This window comes from Balaenoptera physalus (assembly GCF_965194825.1).
Source record: "Balaenoptera physalus genome assembly, chromosome: 1".
Lineage (NCBI taxonomy): Eukaryota > Metazoa > Chordata > Mammalia > Artiodactyla > Balaenopteridae > Balaenoptera > Balaenoptera physalus.
This window is the reverse complement of record NC_138882.1, coordinates 176576791-176601810: the sequence shown is the minus strand read 5'-3', so window position 1 is coordinate 176601810 and position 25020 is coordinate 176576791. Positions and strand designations below refer to the sequence as shown.

At 43.7% G+C, this 25020-nt stretch overlaps 1 protein-coding gene across 1 annotated transcript; it reads right to left on the bottom strand.

Annotated features, from left to right (window-relative positions):
- Positions 1 to 18473: 18473 nt before the first annotated feature.
- LOC309642195 (pre-mRNA-splicing factor SYF2) lies at positions 18474 to 24752 on the bottom strand. Its single transcript, XM_082423362.1, has 7 exons — positions 24605 to 24752; positions 24263 to 24373; positions 22237 to 22362; positions 21388 to 21505; positions 20950 to 21040; positions 19688 to 19786; positions 18474 to 18899 (listed from the first exon to the last, which is right to left on the bottom strand). The coding sequence occupies exons 1-7, from the start codon at positions 24629 to 24631 to the stop codon at positions 18734 to 18736; spliced, it is 738 nt and encodes a 245-aa protein (XP_082279488.1). The 5' UTR covers positions 24632 to 24752; the 3' UTR covers positions 18474 to 18733.
- Between the last annotated feature and the right edge of the window lie 268 nt (positions 24753 to 25020).

Genomic DNA, 25020 nt, shown 5'->3' with positions numbered 1-25020 from the left:
ATCCATTGGCACAAGGAAAGAAAGAGCTAGCATCTCTGGCTGGCTGTGAACGCCCTTTAATTAAGCAATAAATTTGGAACCAGGGAAATGAGCATCAGTAAAGAAACACTCTGTTTAATTACCCATTCATCTGTTTGGCTCTGCCAGGGCACCTGTGCCAAGACACGCCAGCATATGGTCACACAGGACAGAGGCTGCCCAAGTACACATTCCAATTTGGTTCCAGCTCATGCCATGTTGAGAGAGAGAGAGAAATGGAGGCCCAGAAACCAAGAGAGACAGAGGCGGGGAGACAATGACGGCACAGAGCAACAGCTATAATTCCATCAAAGGGCTCTGGTGACACTGTAAACCACCAGACACAACCAGAGTGGTTTGTCACCAGAGCCCCAGTGGAATTGACTCAGAAGGCATTGTTGCAGATTTTTCCAACATGAGGCCAAAAGAAAAAGGCTGTGTGTGTGTGAAATACTGTTCTCCGTCGTCTCCAGCCCTGCATTGCTGTTGAGGAGCAAACCCCGAGGTTTTGATCCCAACTTCAATTCCAAGTCATTGTCGTTGAGCGGAGTGGCAGAATGACACCCCGTCTGCTCTTACACCTCGGATTCAGAGTCCAGCAGGGAGCGAGGCAGGATCCCAGGGGGGCAGCTGGACACCAGGAGCCAAAGGCTTCAGGACTCTATTTCTGTGTCCCTGGGGGACCTTGGAGCTCTGGGCCTGATTCCAGAGCTGAGGCTCCTGGGTCATCTCCACGGAAGCCAATCACAGGACCCCCCCAAAAGCCGGGGGCCAGGATGCTGGGAAGAGCTGGGGAGGGGGTGGGGAAGAGGCTGATCAATATGAACTCTTTCCCAGCTGCTCACTGTGTGACAGGCCTCTGGGAGTCTGGGGTTTGGGTTCTGGAGCATTTCTAGAATCCAAGAGAAAAGCAAAGTGAGGAGGATTTCAGGCACCAGAAAGGGTCCTTCGTGATACTACGGTGCCCCAGGGGTAACTGAAGAGGTACCTCCCACCTCCATCAGGGATCCCAAACCTGTCACTTGTTTCCAGAACTTTCTCTCCATGTAGAAGAATTTCTGGAGGAATATGCATTATGGAGAAATATGTATTTCTCTCTGTGTAGGGGGATGTGCTTAGGGGATGGACCAAATCTTTCCTGCTTTGGCCTCTGATCCCTAAAATCTGCTCCCGTTAACAGCTCTCGCTCACCAGACAGCCTCGTGACGTGTGAAGAATAAGTGAATCTGAAACTGCAGAGGAGATGGCCTTCCAAAGACTCGACTTTAAAAATTAAGGCGAGGAAAGCATTTGGCAAAGGACATTTCAGGTTTGGCCAAATTCAGGGCTTTGAAAAAATATCTTGCGATGTTTCGCTAAACCCAGAGCAAAGCTGTCAGGGCCCGGCTCTGGTCATTAAAGGTTATTTGTAGCTTGTTTCTTTCCAAAGCAATTTTCTTTTATCTGCAAGCTACGCTCCTTTGACCCAGCCTGATTTCTGCAGCTGTTGTGCCCAACTCCTGCCTTCACCAGCTGACAGGCGTTTGAAGACAGCTCTGGAAAGCGGCAGGAAAGTGAGGGCCCCGGCTCCAGTCCGAGACCCCAAAAAGATCCTGGCCAGCTCTCTGCATGCTCAAGAAGCATCCAGAACAGTGCCACAGGGCCGGCATGCACATGGGACACAGCAAATCAGAGTTCTCCCAGGCGGGGCCCAGCCAGGCGAAGTCATGCCTATTAGAAGGTCAATACCATGTGGGACCCGAACTCTGACAGGCAGGGACTCAGGACAGATGGCAGGAGCGCAGGGAGAGGGAAAGATGGAGCCTGGGCCTCTGAGGGGAGCTTCAGTACACAGGCCAAGTTGAGAAGACTTGTGGCTGGTGGTTGGGTCCTTAACCACACCGCCCACTCATGGGGCTGCATACACACTAAGTGAGCTCCTGCGTGGGAAGTTTCCTCTACAGGGAATAGATCTTTCGGCCTCTTCTTATAGCCTCTCCATCTTTTTTAAGTTCTGTGATCCTCCTACCCCCGTCAGTGCATCCTCTGTTAAAACTGTATCAGTGTGTGCTGCTCTTCCATGCCTCACTCCATCCCCATGGACCTGCCCAGCCAGCAGACAACCTCTGTGGCTCCCAGGTCCCTCAAGGTCATCAGCTTCCATGTCCACCTCTCACCCATACAGGCTGGAGGTCACTTGTTGGGGACAAGTCCTCTGGAGACTTCCAAGAGGTCAGTTTCACAGGTAAATAAATCCCCTGGGAACATGTCCTCTGATCTGCCTCGCCTCCAGGTGATGTGATCCTAAAGACCATGTCACCAACCTGTATCCTCCAACAGTGTGGCCGGACTGGGAAGGAAGGTGGAGGGTTTTAGGCAATGAAAGCATCCAATTACCCATACCTGATGCTGTATAAGCCATGACCCTACTCCGCCTTCAGTACCTCCTGCAAAAAATAAGGATGGAGGAGATCGAGACCTTCAGGGCGGGTGTTTCTCCAAAGGCACCCACACTTATTAATTCTGATTTGTACACCTGTCAACACTTCCCAAGACAACAAACTAAACACCAAGGAATAAAAAAGCAATGTGCTCCCTGGCACATCTATTTCCAGATGCCCTTGTAGGATTCTCTGCTCACCTAAAGGACCTCTGCCAGCTGCCAAAGTCAGTCTGAGGCTGGAGATGGGGGGCCATCCCAGGCCTGGGTAATTTGTTCTTCCACAGGCCGACGCTGAAAGTCAAGACCTAGAACAGAGTCTAACAAATTATCCTGGCCCACGGAGCTTGGTTTTGTCTGATTCTCTTCCTGTTGCCCAACGGTGGCAAGTTGCAGGTGCATCTGTTCTGAATACCGGCCTCTTGCCTTTGATGCCCCTGGCTAGCGTCTCTGAGATGTTTAGTCAGAGCCACCAATGAGACCGACACGCCTCACACAAGGCTCTGCTAAAGACCTCAATTTAACTTAATGGACTAAACAGGGAACCATTTCTATATGATTAATTAGAGTCTTACTAGGAAGGATAATAATATAACAATTTAAATAAGACTGCAAGGCCTAGCTGCCAGTTCATAAAAAGAACACCAAGAATAGCACAATTAGAAAGACATTCAAGACAGAGGGAACACGAAATAGTGGACCCAGCTCTGACTAAGGTCACCCTTAGTTCACAGGGTTTCAAGTCCAGGGTCCACTATTCGACCTAAAAGTTACCTGCCTTCTCTGAGCGGTTTCCTCTCTCAATAAATGGAAGGATTGAGGTATACTTGTCAGTGCTGTTGTGGAAATCCAGTAGATGACATGCATGAAAACTGTCCAGAAAATAGGCTTAAAATGCATGGGGGGCTTCCCTGGTGGTGCAGTGGTTGAGAATCTGCCTGCCAATGCAGGGGACACGGGTTTGAGCCCTGGTCTGGGAAGATCCCACATGCCGCGGAGCAACTGGGCCCGTGAGCCACAATTGCTGAGCCTGCGCGTCTGGAGCCTGTGCTCCGCAACAAGAGAGGCCGCAATAGTGAGAGGCCCGCGCACCACGATGAAGAGTGGACCCCGCTTGCCGCAACTAGAGAAAGCCCTCGCACAGAAACGAAGACTCAACACAGCCATAAATAAATTAAAAAGTAAATAAATTAAAAACAAAAACGAAAACAAAAAAAAACACTCATCTGTGGTTTAAAAAAAAAAAATGCATGGAAACATTGCTCAAGAAATTCCAGCCTAATGGCTTGTACTAAGAATGGAAATAAATGGAAAGAGGTCTGACGAACATGGTCCATTCTGTTTTATCAGCAAAAATCTTATTTTTCACTGCACTTTTAACCTGCTTGCCCACTCCAAGTCCTTTGAAAGTAAGTGAATGAAAAGTCCCCATAAGAATCATCTTAGCTGATTATAGATGAATAAATAGTTGTTATTTGCAGATGAGTCAAGATGATTCTAGTTAGTAGATTTGCTGGTTGGTATTTGGATTTGGGGGCATTTGTAACATCTCAGTGTCCCTCCAACCCTCACCCAGCCCTCTCCTCTCCCCCATACTGCTCCTCCTTTCTCCTCCTCACCCCTCACACTTTTGCCCATATTACTACTCAAGGTCTCCCACCTTGGGTCCCTCAACTGTCCTGCGTCTGGTGACCCAATCCCTCAAGGTCTTGCTAGATAACTCTTTATCTAAACCTAAACCTTTTTCTGTAAAGGACCAGACAGTAACTATTTCAGGCTTTGCAGGCCATACAGTCTCTGTCACAACTCCTCAACTCTGCCTCTGCAGTGTGAAAGCAGCCATAGACAAGATGCCAATGAGTGTGGCCGTGTTCAATAAAACTTTATTTGCAAAAACAAGCGATGGGCCTGATTTGGTCCAAGAATCTAAATAGTTCTTTGGTGTTACGGGATTACAATGGTTAATATATTGGATCTAGAGGTTCACTTCCTCACTTCCTTCTGGGACTTTTTATACTTTAACCCTAAGTCACGATTAATGGGGGACATTTTAGACACTGGGAAAAGTCCAGTATAAAAGATAGCTGAGAATGGGTGCCTTTTAGTGTCTCTCAATCACAATACTTGTGGCTAAAGCCCACCAGATTTTGTCGTCTGTAATGCTGGCATTTTCAGATCACAGAAAGACCTAAGCTTAACTAGATCAATGGCTCTTAAGCTTGAGAGTATAACAGAATCACCCAGAGGGCTTTTTATAACTTTATTTATTTATTTATTTTTGGCTGCATTGGGTCTTCATTGCTGAGCGTGGGCTTTCTCTAGTTGTGGCGAGCGGGGGCTACTCTTCACTGCGGTGTGTGGGCTTCTCATGGTGGTGGCTTCTCTTGTTGCAGAGCACGGGCTCTAGGCGCATGGGCTTCAGTAGTTGTGACACGTTGGCTTAGTAGTTGTGGCTCGCCGGCTCTAGAGCACAGGCTCAGTAGTTGTGGTGCATGGGCTTAGTTGCTCCAAGGCATGTGGGGTGTTCCCAGATCAGAGCTTGAACCCATGTCCCCTGCATTGGCAGGAGGATTCTTAACCACTGCACCACCAGCGAAGTGCCTGGAGGACTTTTAAAAACACAGATTACTGGGCCCCATTCCCAGACTTTATGATACAATAGGTCTGGGGTGGAACCAAAAGATTCACATTTCTAACTAATTCCCAGGCAATGCTGATGTTGCTGGTCCAGGTACCATGGTTTGAGAACTGCGGGGTTACATGTTAAAAACCTAGAGGTATACTGCCACCTAGTGGATAGTTCTTAGTAGTACCCTACACCAACTATTCTTTGATTTTTAAAGTGTACTAAAAATGACACATCTTTTGCCATGGAGAAGAATCAAATTCATAAAGCCAATTTGTCATTTGTATACTTGGGATTCCATAACCATATTCCAAACTTCTTTAAAGAAATGAGATGTCACTTTATTTACGATAACATGGCAGCAATTTTAAATCAACTTAAACTAAAAACAGATTATTTTCCACAGGGGGGAAAACACTTAAAATATCTAAATAGAATAAAACCACTGCTGGCTCTGTTCTCTGGCCATTCTCCCATTGGCCAGATGCACATACCTCTTCTGAAAGGCAAAATCCACACCCCAGCCCTCCAACCCCCTATCGATGAACCACTTCGACCTGGTGTAATTGATGAAATTCAGCAGGAGATTAGCCAGAACGAACCTGTTTCAGACCCCGGACTTTGTGATCTTTACACACACAGAACAGTAGCAATGGTAAAGGACCCTGTTAATGGGTAACTGTGTAAATATTTGCATTCCAACATACTGACTGCAATGACCCACTCCCACCTATTCATCCCAGTTAGTTTCATCTAACACCACCTGGCACAAAATGAAGGGGCGCTACAGTTGCCAATAGCAGATGACTTGGAATACCATGCTTGGCGGGCTGCTGGATCATTGTCATTGTGGAGAAACACATTAGGGCCGTGCTACAAAGGATGGCGTGGTACCAAGAGCACGGAAATGACAGAGACCGGAACGATTTTTGATGCCAACAGTTTATATTTGATCTCCAGATGCAATGCAGCTGACAGCTAATTAGTTTGACTTAGATCTACACAGATCTTCCCCTTTTTTCCCACACATGCTGTGGGCATGCTAGTGTGAAAATGTGTCTGCCTGGGGTTGTGCTTTGATTGAGAATTCTCTGGAATGAACACACTTGGAACCCCTGAGAAGTCTGGAGCCCCAGCACGTGGACCATCTGGTGAAGACAGTCTTTTCCTCTCCTGCTTGGCCTGAGAGCAGGTAATGCAGTGGCAGTCTTTATTCCAGTGGCCAATTCCAGCCTAACAAAGCTGGAGTGAATAGTGCAGCTTCATTTTTTCGAGTATGAGGCCACCATTAACTGCAAACCTCAGTGGTCGAGAGCTACTGGATGTGAATTCTGTGGCTACTAATGAAAAAGCAATCACGGTGCATTAGCTGGTGAGCTGTTTGGGAGGAATGAGAAAGACGTGCAGAGCTACAGTTCCAGGGACAGCAAGAGCAGCAAGACCCTCCCCTCCCCTGGCCCCAGAGTATCAGAGCTACATTTATGCAGCCCTACTGTGCGCTGAGCAGTTTTAGAAGCACATGTAGTCTTCACAACAGGGGCTATTGTTGTCCTCATTTTACAGTTGAGGAATCTGAGACATGAAATTGATGGCCCCAGATCAAGCAGCTGGTATGTGGAGAAGCTAGGATTTGATCCCCGAAGCCCTTCTGCAAAGACCATGCTCTCAACAACTACACCTTACGACTTCATGAGCCCGGCTTGGTCTAAGCCATCCATGGCAAGCCAAGCCCTATTGACTGGTCTGGGAAAAGGCAGGTGTGGCTTTCACTCCCCAGAAGTAGGATTATATCTCACCCCCTATCATGACCTCACAGTGGACTGAGTGGGTCTCCCTGTCCCCTGACTTTGGGTTTGGCCATGTGACTTGCTTCAGCCAATGGAATGTTTCACCATGTGATCCAAGCTGGGGCTTGAAATGTGCTTGTGCCATTGGTGTACCCCCTTGTCCTCATGGGCCTCAGAAGGAGATACATGAAGCCATCCCAGACTGGAGTGAAGCCCAGAGCCAGGCCCAGCTGAACCCAGACTTAATCATCAAACCCCGGCCACCCCACTGGTTGTATACTTCATGCACTGACACAGCTTATCATCATGTTCTAGTCCATGATACTCTGGGAAATGTTTCCAGAATAAATTGAGCCTCCAGAGGAGAAATATTTTTGGACCTTACCCCTCTCTTCCTCCCTGGGCACTGGTAAGAGGACATTGTACCTAGTGCTAGGCACCGTCTGGTGACCACAGGAAACAAACACAAACACAAAAGGCCAATACACTAAGGATGCCAAAGTAGAAAAAAGGACTGATCCTAGGTCCTTGGTGATCTTTCAAGCCACTGAACAATTGCCTACCTCCACATTTTTTTTATTTATTTATTATTTTTGGCTGCATTGGGTCTTCGTTGCTGTGCACAGGCTTTCTCTAGTTGCGGCAAGCAGGGGCTACTCTTTGTTGCGGTGTGCAGGCTTCTCATTGCAGTGGCTTCTCTTGTGGCAGAGCATGGGCTCTAGACGCATGGGCTTCAGTAGTTGTGATTCGCGGCCTTCAGTAGTTGTGGCTTGCAGGCTCTAGAGCACAGGCTCAGTAGTTGTGGCACACGGGCTTAGTTGCTCCGCGGCATGTGGGATCTTCCCGGACCAGGGGTCAAACCCGTGTCCCCTGCACTAGCAGGCGGATTCTTAACCACTGCACCACCAGGGAAGCCCTACCTCCACATTTTTTGAGACAAACAATCTTCTCTTTGTTCAAGCCAGCATTAGTTGGGATTTCTATTATTTACAGCCAAAGCCTTTCTTAACTGTTATTGACTCTCTTAAGTATGGCAAAGAAGAACTTTTACAAAAGCTATATCTTCACATGTTCCTCTTTTTTCTTTAAGTCGGTCAAACCTCTCCAAAATAGCAGGAGGGAAGTCACAAATTCTTGCTAATATCAGTCAATTGATAACTGCTGCCACTCTTCCTGGAGTGATCAGTTTAGAGTTGCCCATGGAGAAGCAGCTTAACTAAAATCAACCCTTAAATTTTGTTTGTTCATGTAGTCAAACTTCTAGAACACTTCCTAACATATAATAGGTGCTCGGTATAGCTTGTTAAATGAAATTTTTAATTGAGTTGTTGATATTTCTCTGGATGGGCCATCACATGTGTCTCTGGGAATCTGCTTTGTCTTCTCAAGAAGCCTCCTGGAAATCACACCAAAGTGAATTTTGTGAAGCCTGCACACTAAACAGACCTTCCAAACTCAATGGAAGTCTTCTCATGATATGATTACAAACAGAAATCATAACAGCTTTATTGAAATATAATTCTCATACCATAAAATTCACTTTTTAAAGTGCACAGTTCAGTGGGTTTTAGCATATCCACAGGGTTGTGCAACCATCAACCATAATATAATTTTAGAACATTTTCATCATCCCAAAGGAAACCTCATAACCAATAACAGTCATTCACCATCACTCCCTCCCCCATCCACCCAGCCCCTGGCAACCACTAACCTACTTTCTGGCTTTATGGATTTTCCTATTCTGGACATTTCATGTAAATGGAGCCATACAATATATGTGGTCTTTAGTGTTTGACTTGTGTCACTTAGCAAATGTTTTCAAGATTCATCCATGTTGTAGCAGGTATCAGTACTTTATTCCTTTTTGTTGCTGAATAATATTGCATTATATGGATATACCACATTTTCTTTATCCATTCATCATTTGATTGCTTCCACTTTTAGGCTATTATGAAGAATGCTGCTACAAACATTTGCTTACAAGTTTTTGTGTGGCCATATGTCTTCTTTTCTCTTAGGTACAAACCCAGGGGTAGAATTTTTGGGTCAAGCTCTATGTTAACCTTTTGAGGAACTTCCAGACTGTTTCCCAAAGCAGCTGCCCCATTTTATATTCCTGCCAGTGGTATATGGAGAGTTTCAATTTCTCCACGTCCTCACCAACACTTGTTATTATCTGTCCTTTTGATTAGAGCTAGCAGGTGTGAAGTGTATCTCCTTGTAGTTTTACTTTGCATTTCTCTGAGGGTTAATGGTTTTGAGCATCTTTTTTGTGTGTTTATTGGCCATTTGTACAACCTCTTTAGAAAAATGTACAGACATAAATTTGATCTTATTTATATAGTCTAATTTTGCTGAAAACTTTTGTGAGGCTGCATTATGAAACCAAAATTCTTTTTTCCCTAATAATATACAAAGTATTATGAAAACCTGATTAACTCACGTCACTGATTTAGAATGACTGTATCCACAACAAAGGAAAAGATCATTGTTTTCTCAGCCACTAAAATCCCATCCTTTAGCATGTCTGGCAAAAAAAAAAAAAATCAGTCTAGTAGAGCAAAAGTGTGATCAGAATTAGTGAAATGTTTAAATGTTAAATGGCTTTTAGAATTCCCTTTTCTTCTTTTAATTACATGTAGTAACAGAAACTACTGTGTACTTTAAAATTATAATGTCCCAATTTTTAATTTATCTACTAATAAGTTTTTTCTAAGTTGCTATATGTCAAGCATTATACCAGATTTATTCCAGCTGCTGGTTCATTTAAACTTCACAAGAACACTATGAGGTGGGTAGCATGTATTTGTTAGCTATGCTGTGTAACAAATCATCCCAAAACTTAGCAGCTTAAAACAACAGCCATAATTAATTAGCTCTCATAGTTTCTGTGGCTAAGACATGGGCAGGATGGCTTGACTCTGCTACACAACATCTGGTGTCTCAGTGGGAAGACCCGAAGGCTGGGGGCTGAAATAGCAAATATCACTCAAACGTCCGGCAGTTGATGCTGGCTGTTGATTGAGACCTTCACACAGCCTATGCATGTTCTTCTTGATGTGGTGGCTGAATTCCTGAGAGAGAACCAGATGGAAGCCATATTGCCTCTGTGACTGAGTCTCAGAAGTCACTCAGCGTCACTTCCATCACAGTTACAAAGGTCCACCCAAGTTCAAGTAGAGGAAACACGGTCCCTCCCAGTTATGGATCGCAGTATGTACTGTGACGGTTACTTTTTTTTTTTTTTTTTTTTAATTTATTTATTTATTTATTTATTTTTGGCTGTGCTGGGTCTTCGTTTCTGTGCGAGGGCTTTCTCCAGTTGCGGCGAGCGGGGGCCACTCTTCATCTCAGTGCACGGGCCTCTCACTATCGCGGCCTCTCCCATTGCAGAGCACAGGCTCCAGACGCGCAGGCTCAGTAGTTGTGGCTCACGGGCCTAGTTGCTCCGCGGCATGTGGGATCTTCCCAGACCAGGGCTCGAACCCGTGTCCCCTGCATTGGCAGGCAGATTCTCAACCACTGCGCCACCAGGGAAGCCCCTGTGACGGTTACTTTTATGTGTCAACTTGACAGGGCCACAGGGTGCCCAGATTGAACATTCTTTATGAGTGTGTCTGTGAGGGTGTTTCCAGATGAGATTAGCATTTGAATCAGTGGACTCAGTAAAGCAGATTGCCCTCCCCAATGTGGGTGGGCATCATGAAATCTACTGGGAGCCTGAATAGAACAAAAAGTGGAGGAAGGGAGGATCCATCCTCTTCCCACCGGCCTGTTGAGCTGGGACATCAATCTTCTCCTGCCCTTGGACTGGAACTTACCCCTTCGGCTCCCCTGGTTCCCAGGCCTTCAGACTCAGACTGAGTTGCACCACTGGCTTTCCTGGGTCTCCAGCTTGCAGATGGCAGATCATGGGACTTCTCAGCCTCCAAAATCATGTGAGCCAGTTTCTTATAATAAACCTATCTACATAGAGAGATTTATATAGAGGTTGTATATATACACATGTACATAAAACTACATATACATGTGTATGTGTGTGTATTGGTTCTGTTTCTCTAATACACATGCCCCAACAAAATTCATATGTTGAAGTCCTAATCCCCATACCTCAGACTGTGACCTTATTTGGAAATGGGGTCATTACAGAGCTAATCAAGTTAAAATGAGGTCATTAAGTTGGGTCCTAATTTAGTATGAGTGGTATACTTATAAAATGGGGAAATTTGAAGACAGTTAACACACACCCAGGAGAACACCACATGAAGATGACGGCAGAAATCAGGGTGATGCTTCTGCATGCCAAAAAATGCCAAAGATTGCCAGAAAACCACTCAGAGCTAGTGAAGAGGCATGGAGGAGATTCTCCTTCACAGACCTCAGGAGGAACCAGCCTGTTCTTGGTCTCAGACACCCAGCCTCCAGAACTGTGAGGCAATAAGGGTCAGTGGTTCAAGCCAGCCAATTTGTGGTACCATCAGCCCGTATCCTCAGATGTGGAATCCACAGATATGGAGGGCCAACTCTGGAACTTGAGCAATCCCCTGCAGATACCGAGGGATGACTGTACTTTATCACAGCAGCCCTAGGAAACTAATCCACCACCTCTTGATGGAGAATAATCAACATCATATTGTAGGAAGAGCTTGCAGAACGGGGTGGTTAGGACTGTGGCCATCTTTGGAAATTCCAACCTGCCACAGCCCATCCCCTGGCCAACAAAAATTCACCTCCCTCCCATACGCAAAATACACTAGTCCCCTCCTGCAAACCACCAAGTCTCATCCCATTACAGCACCAGCTTAAAGTCCAGGATCTTATCATATAAATCAGGTCCAGATGGAGTTGAGACTTCTGGAGTTCAGTCAAGGAGCACAGCTCCTCTGGATCTGAAGTGTCGTCAATTAAATAAACCAGTTATCTACCTGCCCCCACGGGACACAGGCAACGGGGGGACAGGTCATTAACATCTTCTCCTTTTTGTCATCCCCATTCTTTGAAGAGCCTGAAACTATCAACTCTAAAACTCCATCAAATGTCTCTCTCACATTGTATTCTTCCCTCATTTCCTCCCTCTATATAGAGCTAGATGATCTCAGAGTTGGAAAGGGATTTAAAGTTTAAGCTGACCCTGCACACAACCTGGACAAATCTCACTCTAGACATGATGTTGGGCTAAGAAAGTCAGACTCTGAAAACTAGATACCGTATGATTCCACTTATGGGAAGCTCAAAACTGGCAAACTAATCTGACACCTCAGATTAGTCAGACCTTAGAGGTCAGAATAATGGTTACCTCTGGGGGATGGTTTGATGGCGAGAGGTCATGAGGTATCCCTCTAGGCTTGACCTGGTTGTAAATATGTAAAAATTCATCTTAAGATTTTGCATTTATGTAAGTTATACTTGGTTTTTTAACAAGAAGTTTAAGTTAGTTCTGTGGTTCCCATACTTAAGGATTTCATAAACCAATCAAACTCCATACTTCCTTCCCCACCTCCCAATTAGAAGAAATAATTTTCTAAAATGACTATGGATTAATGTTATAACTAGGAAAAAGCCAAATGCTTTCTTCTTGGGTTTAAAAAAGTACGACTGATTTTGAAACTATGCTCCTTAAACCCCACAAGGGAGAGCTAAACAATTGCCATGGTCACTCCAAAGGGCTGTTTAATTGTCCCTGCTTTCCTTCCCCACCCCTTTCTGCTTTCAGGCTCTGTCCCTGTGCACATGGGCCTCTAAGAAACAGGTGAGAGACAGACCCCTCTTTATTTGAGGGCTTCTATTACATTAATAAGAATGAGAAATGCCAAAGCAGGACTTTGTAAAAATTGTGGTATATTTTAGATGTTTTACTTTTACATACATGTGGTGACCGATATCCTATGTATGGAAGACTCCATACACTGCAGAGCATACCTCTGAGATTGTGGGGTATTTTCTGCATCTTTCCCCAAGGAGTCATTTCTAGCCGAAGAAACACACACCTGCCCCTCCCAACACACACCACACACCACACACACACCACACACCACACACTTCCATGTACGCACACACAGGTTTCAGCCAGGTGAGATGTTGTCAGTATCTCCCAGTTTCTCGTGGTCCCTCCAGCCTGTTGAGCTCCCAACAGCCTGCAGCTTTCCAAACAAAAATCCGACAACCTCATCCGCAGGGACAAGACTGGATCCAAAGCTAAACTATTCATTCAAAAAGTGAACATTTTTATAGATAAGGATTTTTGTTTGTTTGTTTTTGTTTTAATGATTTGACCATAAGTGCTGGTCCTATTGTAGCAAAAAATCCAGGAGGGACCTCTGATTCTCAGATCCCTGGGTTCTGCAAGTAGTTGTTGTTTGTCAGAAACTGGACTCTGGGGACTTCCCTGGTGGTCCAGTGGTTAAGAATACACCTTCCAATGTAGGGGACGTGGATTCGATCCCTGGCCGGGGACCTGAGATCCTATATGCAGCGGGGCAACTAAGCCCATGACGCACCGCAACTAAGACCCGATACAGCCAAATAAAATAAATAAATAAATAAATATTAAAAAAAAAGAAACTGGACTTTGAGTCTAACATCCTTGGATTGGAGAAGCAGCCCAAGGAGAGCTCAAGGTTAAATCTGCATTAGCGGTGAGCTTCTGAAGAGAGCTTGCCCACAGAGAAAGGAGCAGTGCTGCAGAATGCAGGCCCCAGGAAAAAGCCTGGGGAAGGGTGGCTTCAAAGCTCCTGGGTTTCCTATCTCTTCAAAACTTCAGATTGGCAGAAAGAAGAAGTCTCCGCTCGTCCTAAAAAAAAAAAAAAAAAATACCAAAGACTTTTGGGGGCAGGGAGCAAGTCACACAGAAATCCTACCTCCCTTGGAGATTTCTGAATGTTCAATTTGGCATTATCTTGATTTGTAAGTGAGGAAAGTACAGGAAATATCCATGAGGACAGTACTTATTCATTTCATTATTACTATTATAACTCACAGAGTACCCACTATAAACCAGACATGTCTAAGCATATTACACTCATTCAATCCTCCCAACAACCCTCAGAGGTAGGCATTATTAACAAGTTTTAGAGCTGGGGAAACTGAAGCATAGAGTACATGGTTGATGTTATGGACTGAATTGTGTCCCCCCAAATTCATATGCTGAAGCCGTAACCCCCAATTTGACTAGACTTGACGATGGAGCCTTTAAGGAGGTCCTTAAGGTTAAATGAGGTCATAAGGGTGGGGCCCTAATCCAATACAACTTGTGTTTATATAAGAAGAGGCAGAGACACCAGGAATACACATGCATAGAGAAAATGCCATTAGGACAGCAAGAAGGTGGCTGTCTGCAAGCCAAGGAGAGAGCCCTCGCCAGAAACCAACCCTGCCAGCACCTTGAGCCTGGACTTCCAGCCTCCAGCACTGTGAACAAATAAATTTCTGTAGTTTAAGTCACCTAGTCTGTAGTATTCTGTTGTGGAAGCCCTAGTGAACAGTGCAAGTGACTTGCCCAAGATCTTTTGCCTGGTAAATGGAAGAACTGAGATTTGAATCCAGACTGTATTGACACCTGAGTCCATGCTTTTCATGGCTATTGTACAGTGTCTATTGCCCTGAGAAAGGAGAGAGTAGGAGAGTCCCATTGGAGAGCATGACGGTGACCACAGGAACTGCCAGCACGCATAAGCATTTACTCTGCACCAGCCCACCTCGCTAAGTGCTTTGCATGGATTATCCATTTAATACCAACAACAATCCTGTGAGGTTATTGCTATTATCCTCCCCCCCCCCCATTTCACTAAGGCCTTAGGAGGAATTCAGTGGGGGCAAACTCACTCCAGAGCCAGCTGAGAACACTATGCTATACCACAATTAATTATAACTATTAGAGATCATTTTGTTATGGTCAGCTTCACCACCTGGCCAAAAACTATTCAACTGGATTTCCCAAGTATGAGAACACAGTTGAGCCAAGTGAGAATTGTGAGCCAATGAGGAAGGTGTCCGCACTGAGATAGCACAGTGTTGAAGACAAAGGGCCAGTGGAGAGGCAGCTCTGCCCTGATGGGCAGGATAGGGTAGGAAGGAGCACTGTCAGAGGGGCATACCCATCCAGGACTGCTCCAGCAGGGCCACAGGACCACTGTTTCCTCCTTCTCTCTTTGAATAAGCAATGGCTAATGGGGACTCAGCAGCAGTCAGGTTGGGGTCAAAGAGGGGTTGCTCACATTGCCTCTGTCTCCAGCCACACCCTCTACATCACCCCAAATAGGCCTCCCTTCCTTTTTTAGGCACTCAATTTCATCAGTCCCATGGATGGGTTAGGAAGGACTGACATAAATCATCTCCATTCTGCTGGCACAGCATTTTCCAAAGGGCAAGATGTGTCTCGCAGGTGGGCACCCCTGAGACAGGTAGACCCTTTTCAAATCTTTCTCAACCTTGTGACTATGTCAAGGAAAAGGCTTGGTGCTAATATGTCTTTCATAATGCCTCTCATATTTGCTCATACTTGAACAAAGAGAGACCAGACTTCAGACCCAGAGCCTTCCATGGGCAGCAGTGTCTGCTTGGTAAATCCAAATTACACATACAGGGTCCCACATCTTACGGATGCCCTGTTCACTTTTTAATTCTTTTACTTTCTATGTTGCCTTTTGGAAGGTTTCTGTTGCTGTGTCTCCAAGTTCACTACTTTCTTTCATGATGTCTAATCTGCAATTAAGTCCATATAGTATAATTTTCATCTCAGACATGTACTTTTCATGTTGAGAAGTTCGATGTAGGTCTTTTTTTATATCTTCCTGTCTCTTCTTAACTTCTTGAACATGTGGAGTACAGCTATAGTAACTATTTAATTTGTCCTTTTTTTTTTTTTTTTTTTTGGCCGTACTGCGCAGCTTGTGGGATCTTAGTTCCCCAACCAGGGATTTAACCCAGGCCCTCGGCACTGAGACTGCAGAGTCCTAACCGCTTGACCGCCAGGGAATTCCCTGATTTATCTCCTAATTCAAACATCTATGTCAGCTCTTGGTAAGTTTAGATTGATTTTTCTTCTCATTATGCATCCTACTTTCCTGTTTCTCTGTTAGATTCTGGACATTGTGAACTTGATGTTTTTGGGTACTGGATATTTCTGTCTTTTTTTACAATGATTCTTAATCTTTGTTTTAGGCTGTAGTTAAATTATTCAGAAACAGTTTCTTTCAGGTCTTAACTTTTAAGATTTTTAGGCAAGACCCAAGCAGTGTTTAGTCTAGGACTAATTATTCTCCACTACTGAGGCAAAACCTCACTGTACTATGAATTACGAAGTTTTCCAGTTCAGCTGGTGGAAAACACTATTCCTGGCCATGCGTGAGGGCCAGGTGCTATTCTCCCCTCAGCCTCGAGTCGTTTCCTCACACATGTATTCTGCCTGATACTTGAAGAGACCTCTGCAGACTTTCAGAGTTGTGTGTGCAGCTCCCACTTCTCCAGCACTCTGTACTGTAAGATCTTGCCACTGTGATGTCCCCAGACTTTCAGCTCTATCTGTCTCCTCAATGAAGGGCGCCCCTGGGCTCTGCCTGGGTTCTACCACCATGCGCCACAGGCTGGAAGTTCTCTAAAGACAGTAAGCTGAGGTGATCATAGGGCTACACCTGTTTGTTTCCTCTCTTAGCAACCATTGGCCTTCCTTGCTTGATTTCCATTATCTTGAAAACAGCTGTATTTTAAAATTTCAAGTGGCAAGGTAAATCCATTCCCTGTCACTTCATCTTGGCTGGAAGTAGAAGTCTTAACTCTGTTTTTTTTGAAGTATAGTTGATTTACAATGTTGTGCCAGTCTCTGCTGTACAGCAAAGTGACTCAGTTATACTCCTGTTAATTCGTTCATTAGATTTTATAATTTTCTTCACATAGGTCCTATGACTTCTCATTAAATTTGTGTCTCAGTAGATTATTTTTATTGCTATTGTAACTATTTCCTCCCATCTCCATTTCTATGTATTTATTTCTACAGTGGAGAAAAAACTATTGATTTTTGTATATGTAACATTTGTCCTGAAATTGAAATATGCATTGGTCATAAATTTATTCAGCAGTGAGGAACAGGAAGATGAGAGGTAGGCATCTAGTGCTGGTGCAGCTGCTCAGCAATGCCAAAAGGAATGCAAGCTCTTCTCCACTCTCCTCAGCACATTGACTTTGTCCTCATGCTTGTTACTTCATGGCACAGACGGCTGCTAAAACTCCAGGCCTCACATATGTGATCCAAGCTGGAAGGAAGGTGGAGGGAGTGGCAACTCCCTTACCAGGAAAGCAAAAGATTTCTCAGAATAATTAGATTGTGTCTTATTAGCCAGAACTATAACATTTGACCACCTGTAGCAGCAAGTTGGTCTGGGGAAGCAAATGTTTAGCTGGAAATTTTACCTCTAATTCACCAAAAAAATCAGGGTTTGGTTGGTTATGAAGAAGAGAATTGATATTGGACAGGTAACTAACATGTCTACAAGCTACTCTTGCATTCTTAGAATAAACACTGCCGGCTCATAGTGAATTATTCTTTTAAATACCTTGCCAGATTCTATTTGACAATGTTTCTTGTGATTTTGTTTAAGGCTATTGCAATACTCAGGACTAAAGACCTGAACTAAAGTAGTGGAAATGGGAAAAGAAACATTTATTTTCAGAGGCAGCATCAAGGCCCTATGATCAGACCTGATTAACTGCACATAGATTAAATGCTAGAAGAAACAAAATAAGAGCAGAAATAGAAAGTACTACATAAATTTTAAAAGGGAATAATTACCAGTGGTATTAAATGTTCATTAAACACAAAAGCTGAAATATTTGTGAAACTTTGTCTGAATTTCAGATTTTTCTTAATTTGGAATGTCCTAATTAGGTACTTAGTATTGTTACCATCACATAGAAAAAAATTATACCAATCTTTAACTCTTGACTTTTATTAAACTATTATTGCAATAATAGTACTGTGGCCTTTTTTAAGTTTTTATCTTTCAGATACATACTGAAAATATTTATAGACGAAATTAGATATTTAGTATTTGCTTCAAAATAACACAGGAGTTATACAGGGAAAAGAGGATAGAAATAAAGACAAAGATTGGCATAAGTTGATAATTATTGAAGATGGGCATTGGGTAGATGGGACTCATTGTACTATTCTGTCTTCTTTTGAATATGTTTGGAATTTCCTATAATAGAAAAATTTTTAATGTTTGTGGAATGGAAGCATGTATGTGTATATTTGTGTATATATAAATGTATAAATACAAATATTTGTTTTAAATGATAAATTGTTGAGTAGGGATTCTATTCCACATTTCCTTTTTTAAAAGGGAACTGTGCATAGTCAGTATTCATGGGAGGACAGTTCTGCTACTTCCTGAACTTGGTCCTAAGCAGCCCGGGTAGAGCCTATACCCACCCTCCAGCAGCCACTGCCCCCTTCCTCATCACCGTCCTTAGCTTCGGAGTCTACAACCCCAAACAGTTCCTGAGTCCAGCTCTAGATTTTGTCAAATTCATAAAAACATTCAAAGTAACAATGACTGCATTTACGTATGCTGCCAGCATTCTTAAAGCCAAAATGCTTCAAAGATTCAACAGTCATACACATTTAAAATACATAGAAAAATAACAGAATTTATACAAAGTAGATTTTTACAAAACAAGTACATTACAAGAAATACATCTTATATCCAAGCACAAAAATGTGGAAATATACATGGACGTAGAAGTTTAAGAAAAAACATTTATTTTTAAATGCTGAGTGGGAAGGCATAGACTGAGTTCTGGTTTACTGGTGTAACTCTGAAGAGAACTTCAATTTGCTAGTAGAAATTTTCACTCCATTATCAAGCTTCTGAACAGTTCCTGAAGGAATTAGACAGCTGTTCCTCTTTCCAAATTCTGTTTAATTTCAGCTGTATATTTCCCATAGAATCTTTCTGCCTTCTTGTTGAATTTGGCATTCCTTTCGTTAATGTAGTCAATATCTGCATCATCATTATAGGGACGTCTCCGACTATATTTGTCTCGTTTTTCAATTCTGGGAGAAGAAAATAATTTATAAAATTCAAACTTGCCTTCTTTTTTGATCTTAATAAAACACGGCCAAATAGAATAGAATCAGTACACTTAACACTAGCACTTTGGGAAGGGGCGGGGGGAAGCCCAGTTTCATCAAGATGAAGTTGAAACTGCCAATTAACAGCACAACCCTGGGTATGAACCATGAAATTTAGTAAATACAAACTCATCTTTAGAATGTTTCTAGAAGAGCAGTGATACACTGCTAGGAACTGGACACATGAAGTATCACTTAACAGAAAATGATTACAACAGTAATTATATTAATAATAACCCCAACTAATATGAACAGAGTACACAGTATATACTAGACACTATTCTTAATTCTTAAGTGTATTAGTTCCTATAATATAAAATCATTTTGCTCTGCCTGATCAGCATCAGGAAACACACTCCTATCAGTATTAAGAAACACAAACATACAAAGATAAATTTACTAGAACATTTGTACTTCTTCAAATCAAAGAGTGGAATGGTTGTTAAAGTAAAAACAAGAATAATTTCTTAAAGAAGAATAATTTTCTTTATAATTTTCAATTATAACAACTCAATTCCATCAATATTTTGCATCTTCATTCCAAATCATAGGGACTCGACCCATCCTTACTGTCTGTCCCCAAAACCACTAGAGATGCTAGGTCAGAAATTAGGAAGTATAATATCTGTCTTCTCAATTCATTCTAAGCATATTATGTCCATTTTGTCATTAAACGTTTAAAATTTCAGGCTGTTACACGGAGTACTCACTGTTTTTCCAGGTCTACGACCATCCTATCAATTTCCTCTGTGGAAGGCACATGTGTCCCATGAAGAAGACTGTTGGATGTTGGGTAAAACTCTTCTTCACTGGAAAGATGGCAACAGGGACTTGGAGTAACACTGCAAGTGCTCCACATTTTCAAACTAAACTACCATTCACGATGAGAGAGAAAATACATACATATCTTTATACTATGGGATCCTACCTTACCTTTTAAAAAAAAACAACACAGAATTGGAAGGGACAGAAGTAAGAAATCACTTACTCCAACACCTTCATTCTACAGATGAAAGAGCCCAGGGCCAGAGGTTAAAGGACTTGCTTCTAGGCTCAGGATATTTCTCTTTCCACTACAGCAGGCCAACAAACTGCAGCATGTTTCTATAAACAGTTTTACTGGGACACAGTCCATTTGTTTATATCTCCTCTACAGGCTGCTGCTGCTTTCACATCACAAGGACAGAGTGGAGTAGCTATGACAGAGACCACATAGCCCACAAAGCCTAAAATATTTACTATCTGGTCCTTTACAGCAGAAGTTCACCCATCCTGGCACTAAAGCATTGTGTCCCAAAATATCTGAATAACTATGATAATCTGGGTATTAAACTCTCAACACCCAGTCATAGAATGCCCAGCTAGAAAGATAACCAGGTGGTTAGCTTAACTGCTGTGGATGAGCAATAAATAGTGTCATCACGACCAGAAACTATTCTTAAACAGCTGTTGATAACCCATACCCAAGCACTGCAGTCTGTTTGTATTTATGTATGTACGTTTATATACATGCACAAGTACATCAATATCACTTCAGAAGGGTTTCCCTGGTGGCGCAGTGGTTAAGAATCCGCCTGCCAAGGCAGGGGACACGGGTTTGAGCCCTGGTCCAGGAAGATCCCACATGCCGTGGAGCAACTGAGTCTGTGCGCCACAACTACTGAGCCTGTGCTCTAGAACCCACAAGCCACAACTACTGAGCCCATGTGCTACAACTACTGAAGCCTGCGCGCCTAGAGCCTGTGCTCCGCAACAAGAGAAGCCACCGCAATGAGAAGCCTGTGCACTGCAATGAAGTGTAGCCCCCGCTCGCCACAACTAGAGAAAGCCCGCGCACAGCAACAAAGACCCAACGCAGCCAAAAATAATAAAATAAATAAATAAATTTATAAATAAATAAATAAAGTGTAATGTTTAAAAAAAAAAATCACTTCAGGATGAAAAAGGACTGGAATTAGTCCTGTCAACTTACTGCTTTTCTCTCAGTCTCTCATATGTTTCCATGTCCGGTTTGATCTGTTTGGTCAGCCGATGGTACTGGCGAAGCTGGGCAGCAGCATAATCTAAAAATAAAATGAGAATCAGAAATGATATATTTCCTTGTTTGGTCATTACTATTCAGAGAAAAATCAAAATTATTATTAGCAATATACGCACTAATCTAAGCAGAGCCTCTATCCTGAAGATGCTGATAATACAGGCTTTAATTCTAGCACAATGAGTAAAGGGATCCAGCTGCCTCAAGCACAGCCTTTTTTACTTCTGCCCTATGAGATATATTTGTATTTTTCTTGGGAGTAAGCCTCTTGGAGAATATTCCATGAAGCGGTATATCCTTTCTCAAAACCAGAAACACTGAAGGCAACGCTTATCTCACAGGCTCATTCAATAAAGTAAAGGTGAGTTTTACCTGAAAATCCCAGGTCGGGATTTTTCCTCCTCTTTTTCCTCTCCCATCTTTCTGCATCTTCTGCACTGATCTCTAGCAACTTCACTTTCTCGTAGTCTTCCCCTCTTGCTGCACATTCCTGAAAAAGAAAGGAAAAAAAGCTAATGCCTGCCCATATGATTCAAGCAATTATTTGACCGATTTTAAATAAAGATATCAAGCAATACATTAAAAATAATGATTAATATTTGAAGGAAATTTGATAATCTGCTATGGTATATAAGAAGTGAGTACAGGGGACTTCCCTGGTGGCGCAGTGGTTGAGAATCTGCCTGCCAATGCAGGGGACACGGGTTCGAGCCCTGGTCTGGGAAGATCCCACATGCCGCGGAGCAGCTGGGCCCGTGAGCCATAATTACTGAGCCTGCGCGTCTGGAGCCTGTGCTCCACAACAAGAGAGGCCGCGATAGTGAGAGGCCCGCGCACTGCGATGAAGAGTGGTCCCCGCTTGCCACAACTAGAGAAAGCCCTCGCACAGAAACGAAGACCCAACACAGCCATAAATAAATAAATAAATATTAAAAAAAAAAAAAAAAAGAAGTGAGTACATCAATCTAAAAAATAATACTTATTCAACATTTATCAGGTGTCAGACCCTCTTTTAAATGTTTTACATGCATTGACTCATTTAATTCATAATTAACTCAAATAATTATTACAGGCCCCATTTTACAGATGAGAAAACATAGGCACAGAGAGGTTAAATTACTCACCCAAAGCTTGGCAGCTGGTAAAAAACATTTTTTACTGTCTTAATACTATAAAAAGATCGAATAAACCACTTATGAAAATAGCGGAGTAGTTCCTAACCTTTTTCTTTTCTTCTTCTTGTAGTTCCCATTCCAAACGAGCTTTTTTGGCTTCCCAATTTGCAGGTAACTTAAGTCTTTTATCTTCTTCAACAACTTCCTGGTGATTTAATTTACGAGCTTCATTCTAAAACCATAAACGCAAAAAGGCTATCGGCTGAAACATGAAAATAAATCCAAACGAGTATTTCCCTCTTTGAGGAAGGTCAAGTAAGACACGTTAACAAGGGGACTCCATTTTACCCTAAAAGCAAGAGAACCATCAGAGGATTTTAAGCAAGGAAACGGCCTAATTAGGTCTGCATTTGTATACAGTCAAGAAATGTGTTGAGCTGCACTGGTTTGCTGTGCCAAAGGCCTGGGCGTTAATGTCTCACATTATGAGAAGGATATTCTACTTTCAATTGTCTTTTAATCCTGACTGATGCAAAGATGAAGCCTCAGTTTGGGGCTGGGGGCTTTAATACCTATCATAATATCTCTAACCTTTCCCAAGTCCCCCCTCCTCTTTAGATATTTTAGCAGTTTACATCATGTCAAATGAAAGGCATTTTCCATTTAAATTACTGTATGTAGAGTCTGTTTTTAAATAATTGCATAAAACAAAATGAGTATACCATCTTAAGGACAACTTAAGTTAGATGTTTCTTGGGTTACAGGCTGGTGGCCGTTAGTCCAGGAAGACATGTCCAACCCCATGTTCTTTACACAGTCCCTCCAAGTAAATATATGTGTGTTGAATTCTTTATTAAATTCTTCTGGGTAAAGAGAAAAACCCAGAACATTTCTCTCAACAACCATCCCTCACATACTCTTGGCTCTGGCAATGCCCTCCAGTTGAAGACACCAAGAACAAATGTGTAGTCAAACAAAGTTGTGTGTATGGCATTGAAGGAAACAGCAAACCATGGGGAACTGGAGGCATTTCAGTGAGATGGTGTTAGGAGGAGCCACTTACAGGATTTGAGTTTGTATCAGGTGACTGGAGGGAAAGGTTCAAGGAAGCATGGTTGTGCCCTGGATTAGGCACTGTCAGAAAGCCGGGGCATTCTATGATTGGGTTATCTTCAGTTTTTATACAGGAAGCAGGATTAATGGAGTGAGGCTAGTGCTGTATTTATCACTGTTGTTAGCAGAAGTGGGTGCTGTGTGGTCATTTCTGTGGTTTGAACAGTTTTGTTTTGTCACACTGCGATAGTCAGAGTGATGTTGGAGTTTTGTGAAACCATGGCCAAGCTATCAGTCAGGCCCCTTTGAGGTGAAACAGCCAAGAGCTGCTTTTTTGTTTCTCAGCTCCAACTGCAGCCAGTTGTTTGCTGGACTCTTATCCTTGATATGAATTCTCTTCCTTTGCATTTGTTCCCTCCGCTTAGATATTTCTTCCTCAAACTTCTTTATTTTTCTGATAACATCTTACTCATCTTTATAGCAGTACTTTAGGTGTCATCTCTTATACGAGGCTCTCCCTGGGGGCCCCCAAACTATACCAATCTCTCCTTCACTGCACTCCCAAGGCACTTTGTTCCTAACTCAAGCATGGCATTTATCACAATATAATTTCTGGCTAGAACGTTGTCTCCTCTACTTAAGAGCAGAGGACTTATCTTACTCATCTAGTTCCCCACCTACTAGCTGAACCACTGACCCTATAGACTTCCCGAGATTTGCTGATTATTTTTGAATGAAGAGGTAACCAGCTCTCTTACTGGACAAGTTTCTTCCAGTCTCTAGCTCCACATATTTCCCTAGGTAAAATGAAGAGTTTACTAGAATCATACAGCACGGAGGCGGTTAGTAACAGAGACCCCCAAACTAGCCCAACTAAGTTAAAACAGATGGGAGTGAAAGAAAGCTTGGTGAAAGCATGTCCATTTCCAAAAGTGACTACAATGTGTTGCCAGGTTGAGAAGCATCGGGACCGAACTTTCATCCAGCTCTGCGGGTTTGTCACACGTGCTGGTGCGGCTTCCTCGTCCCTCCACAAACGCGCACGGGCCTGGCCACATGACAGGTCTCAGGCGACTCACCCGCTTCAGGTGCAGCTCCCGGAATTTGCGCAGTCTCTGTTCGCGCTTCTGGGCGGCCAGCTCCTCGGCCGCCGCAGGGGGCTGCTGTTCCTCCCCGCCGTCTACCGGCACCTGCGGTGGAGGACAGGCTGGAGTTGGGGCCGGTTAGGCTTCTCCCCGGAGAGCCCAGGCGGATTACCCGCGGGTCCCGACAGCCCAGGCCGGGCCCTCACCGCCGACCCAGGCCCCACAGTATCTGCGCCTTCCTGGCCCGGCACACAAGCACCTCCTCCACCTCTCGCCCTTGCCGTCCCTCAGAGCCCTCCCCAACGAAAACCCCTGGAAAGAGCCGGCAGCACTTACCTTCTCTGCTACAGTCACAGCCGCCATCTCAACCTTTCCTCGCCCACTTCCGGCAACAACCCAGAGCACTTCCGCCGGCCTTTGGACTGCAGCGTCAATACAGATTAATAACCTACTATAAGCCCCGCCCCTCCCTGTCAGCCTCAAGAATTTAGGACCAATCCCTGCCCCTTTTGGCAGTGAGACGTTTTCAATTGGGCAGGGCCGTGCGCAGCCGCAAAAGGCCGCAGAGGCGGGGGCCGGAAGGGTGGAGGCTGAGAGAGAAGCGCTAGGGGGTTTCGGTAGAGGGCGGCTAGGTAGGAATGGTGGAGCTGGGAACCTCGTGGAACGTCACCTCAAATGTGTGCTGCACCCTTGAGCGAAAAGTGCTTTCCTTTCAGCGCTTAACCTGTGTCACCTCCTCCGAGGCAGGTCTC

Bases quoted from the DNA above. Each gene is read 5' to 3' on its own strand.
- LOC309642195 (XM_082423362.1), bottom strand. From the start codon at position 24,631: ATGGCGGCTGTGACTGTAGCAGAGAAG. The intron at 21,041-21,387 runs GTAAAACTCACC...TTTTATTTTTAG, and splicing joins TCCCGACCTGGGATTTTCAG to ATTATGCTGCTGCCCAGCTT. The intron at 19,787-20,949 runs GTAAGTTGACAG...CCATCTTTCCAG, and splicing joins GAGAGACTGAGAGAAAAGCA to TGAAGAAGAGTTTTACCCAA.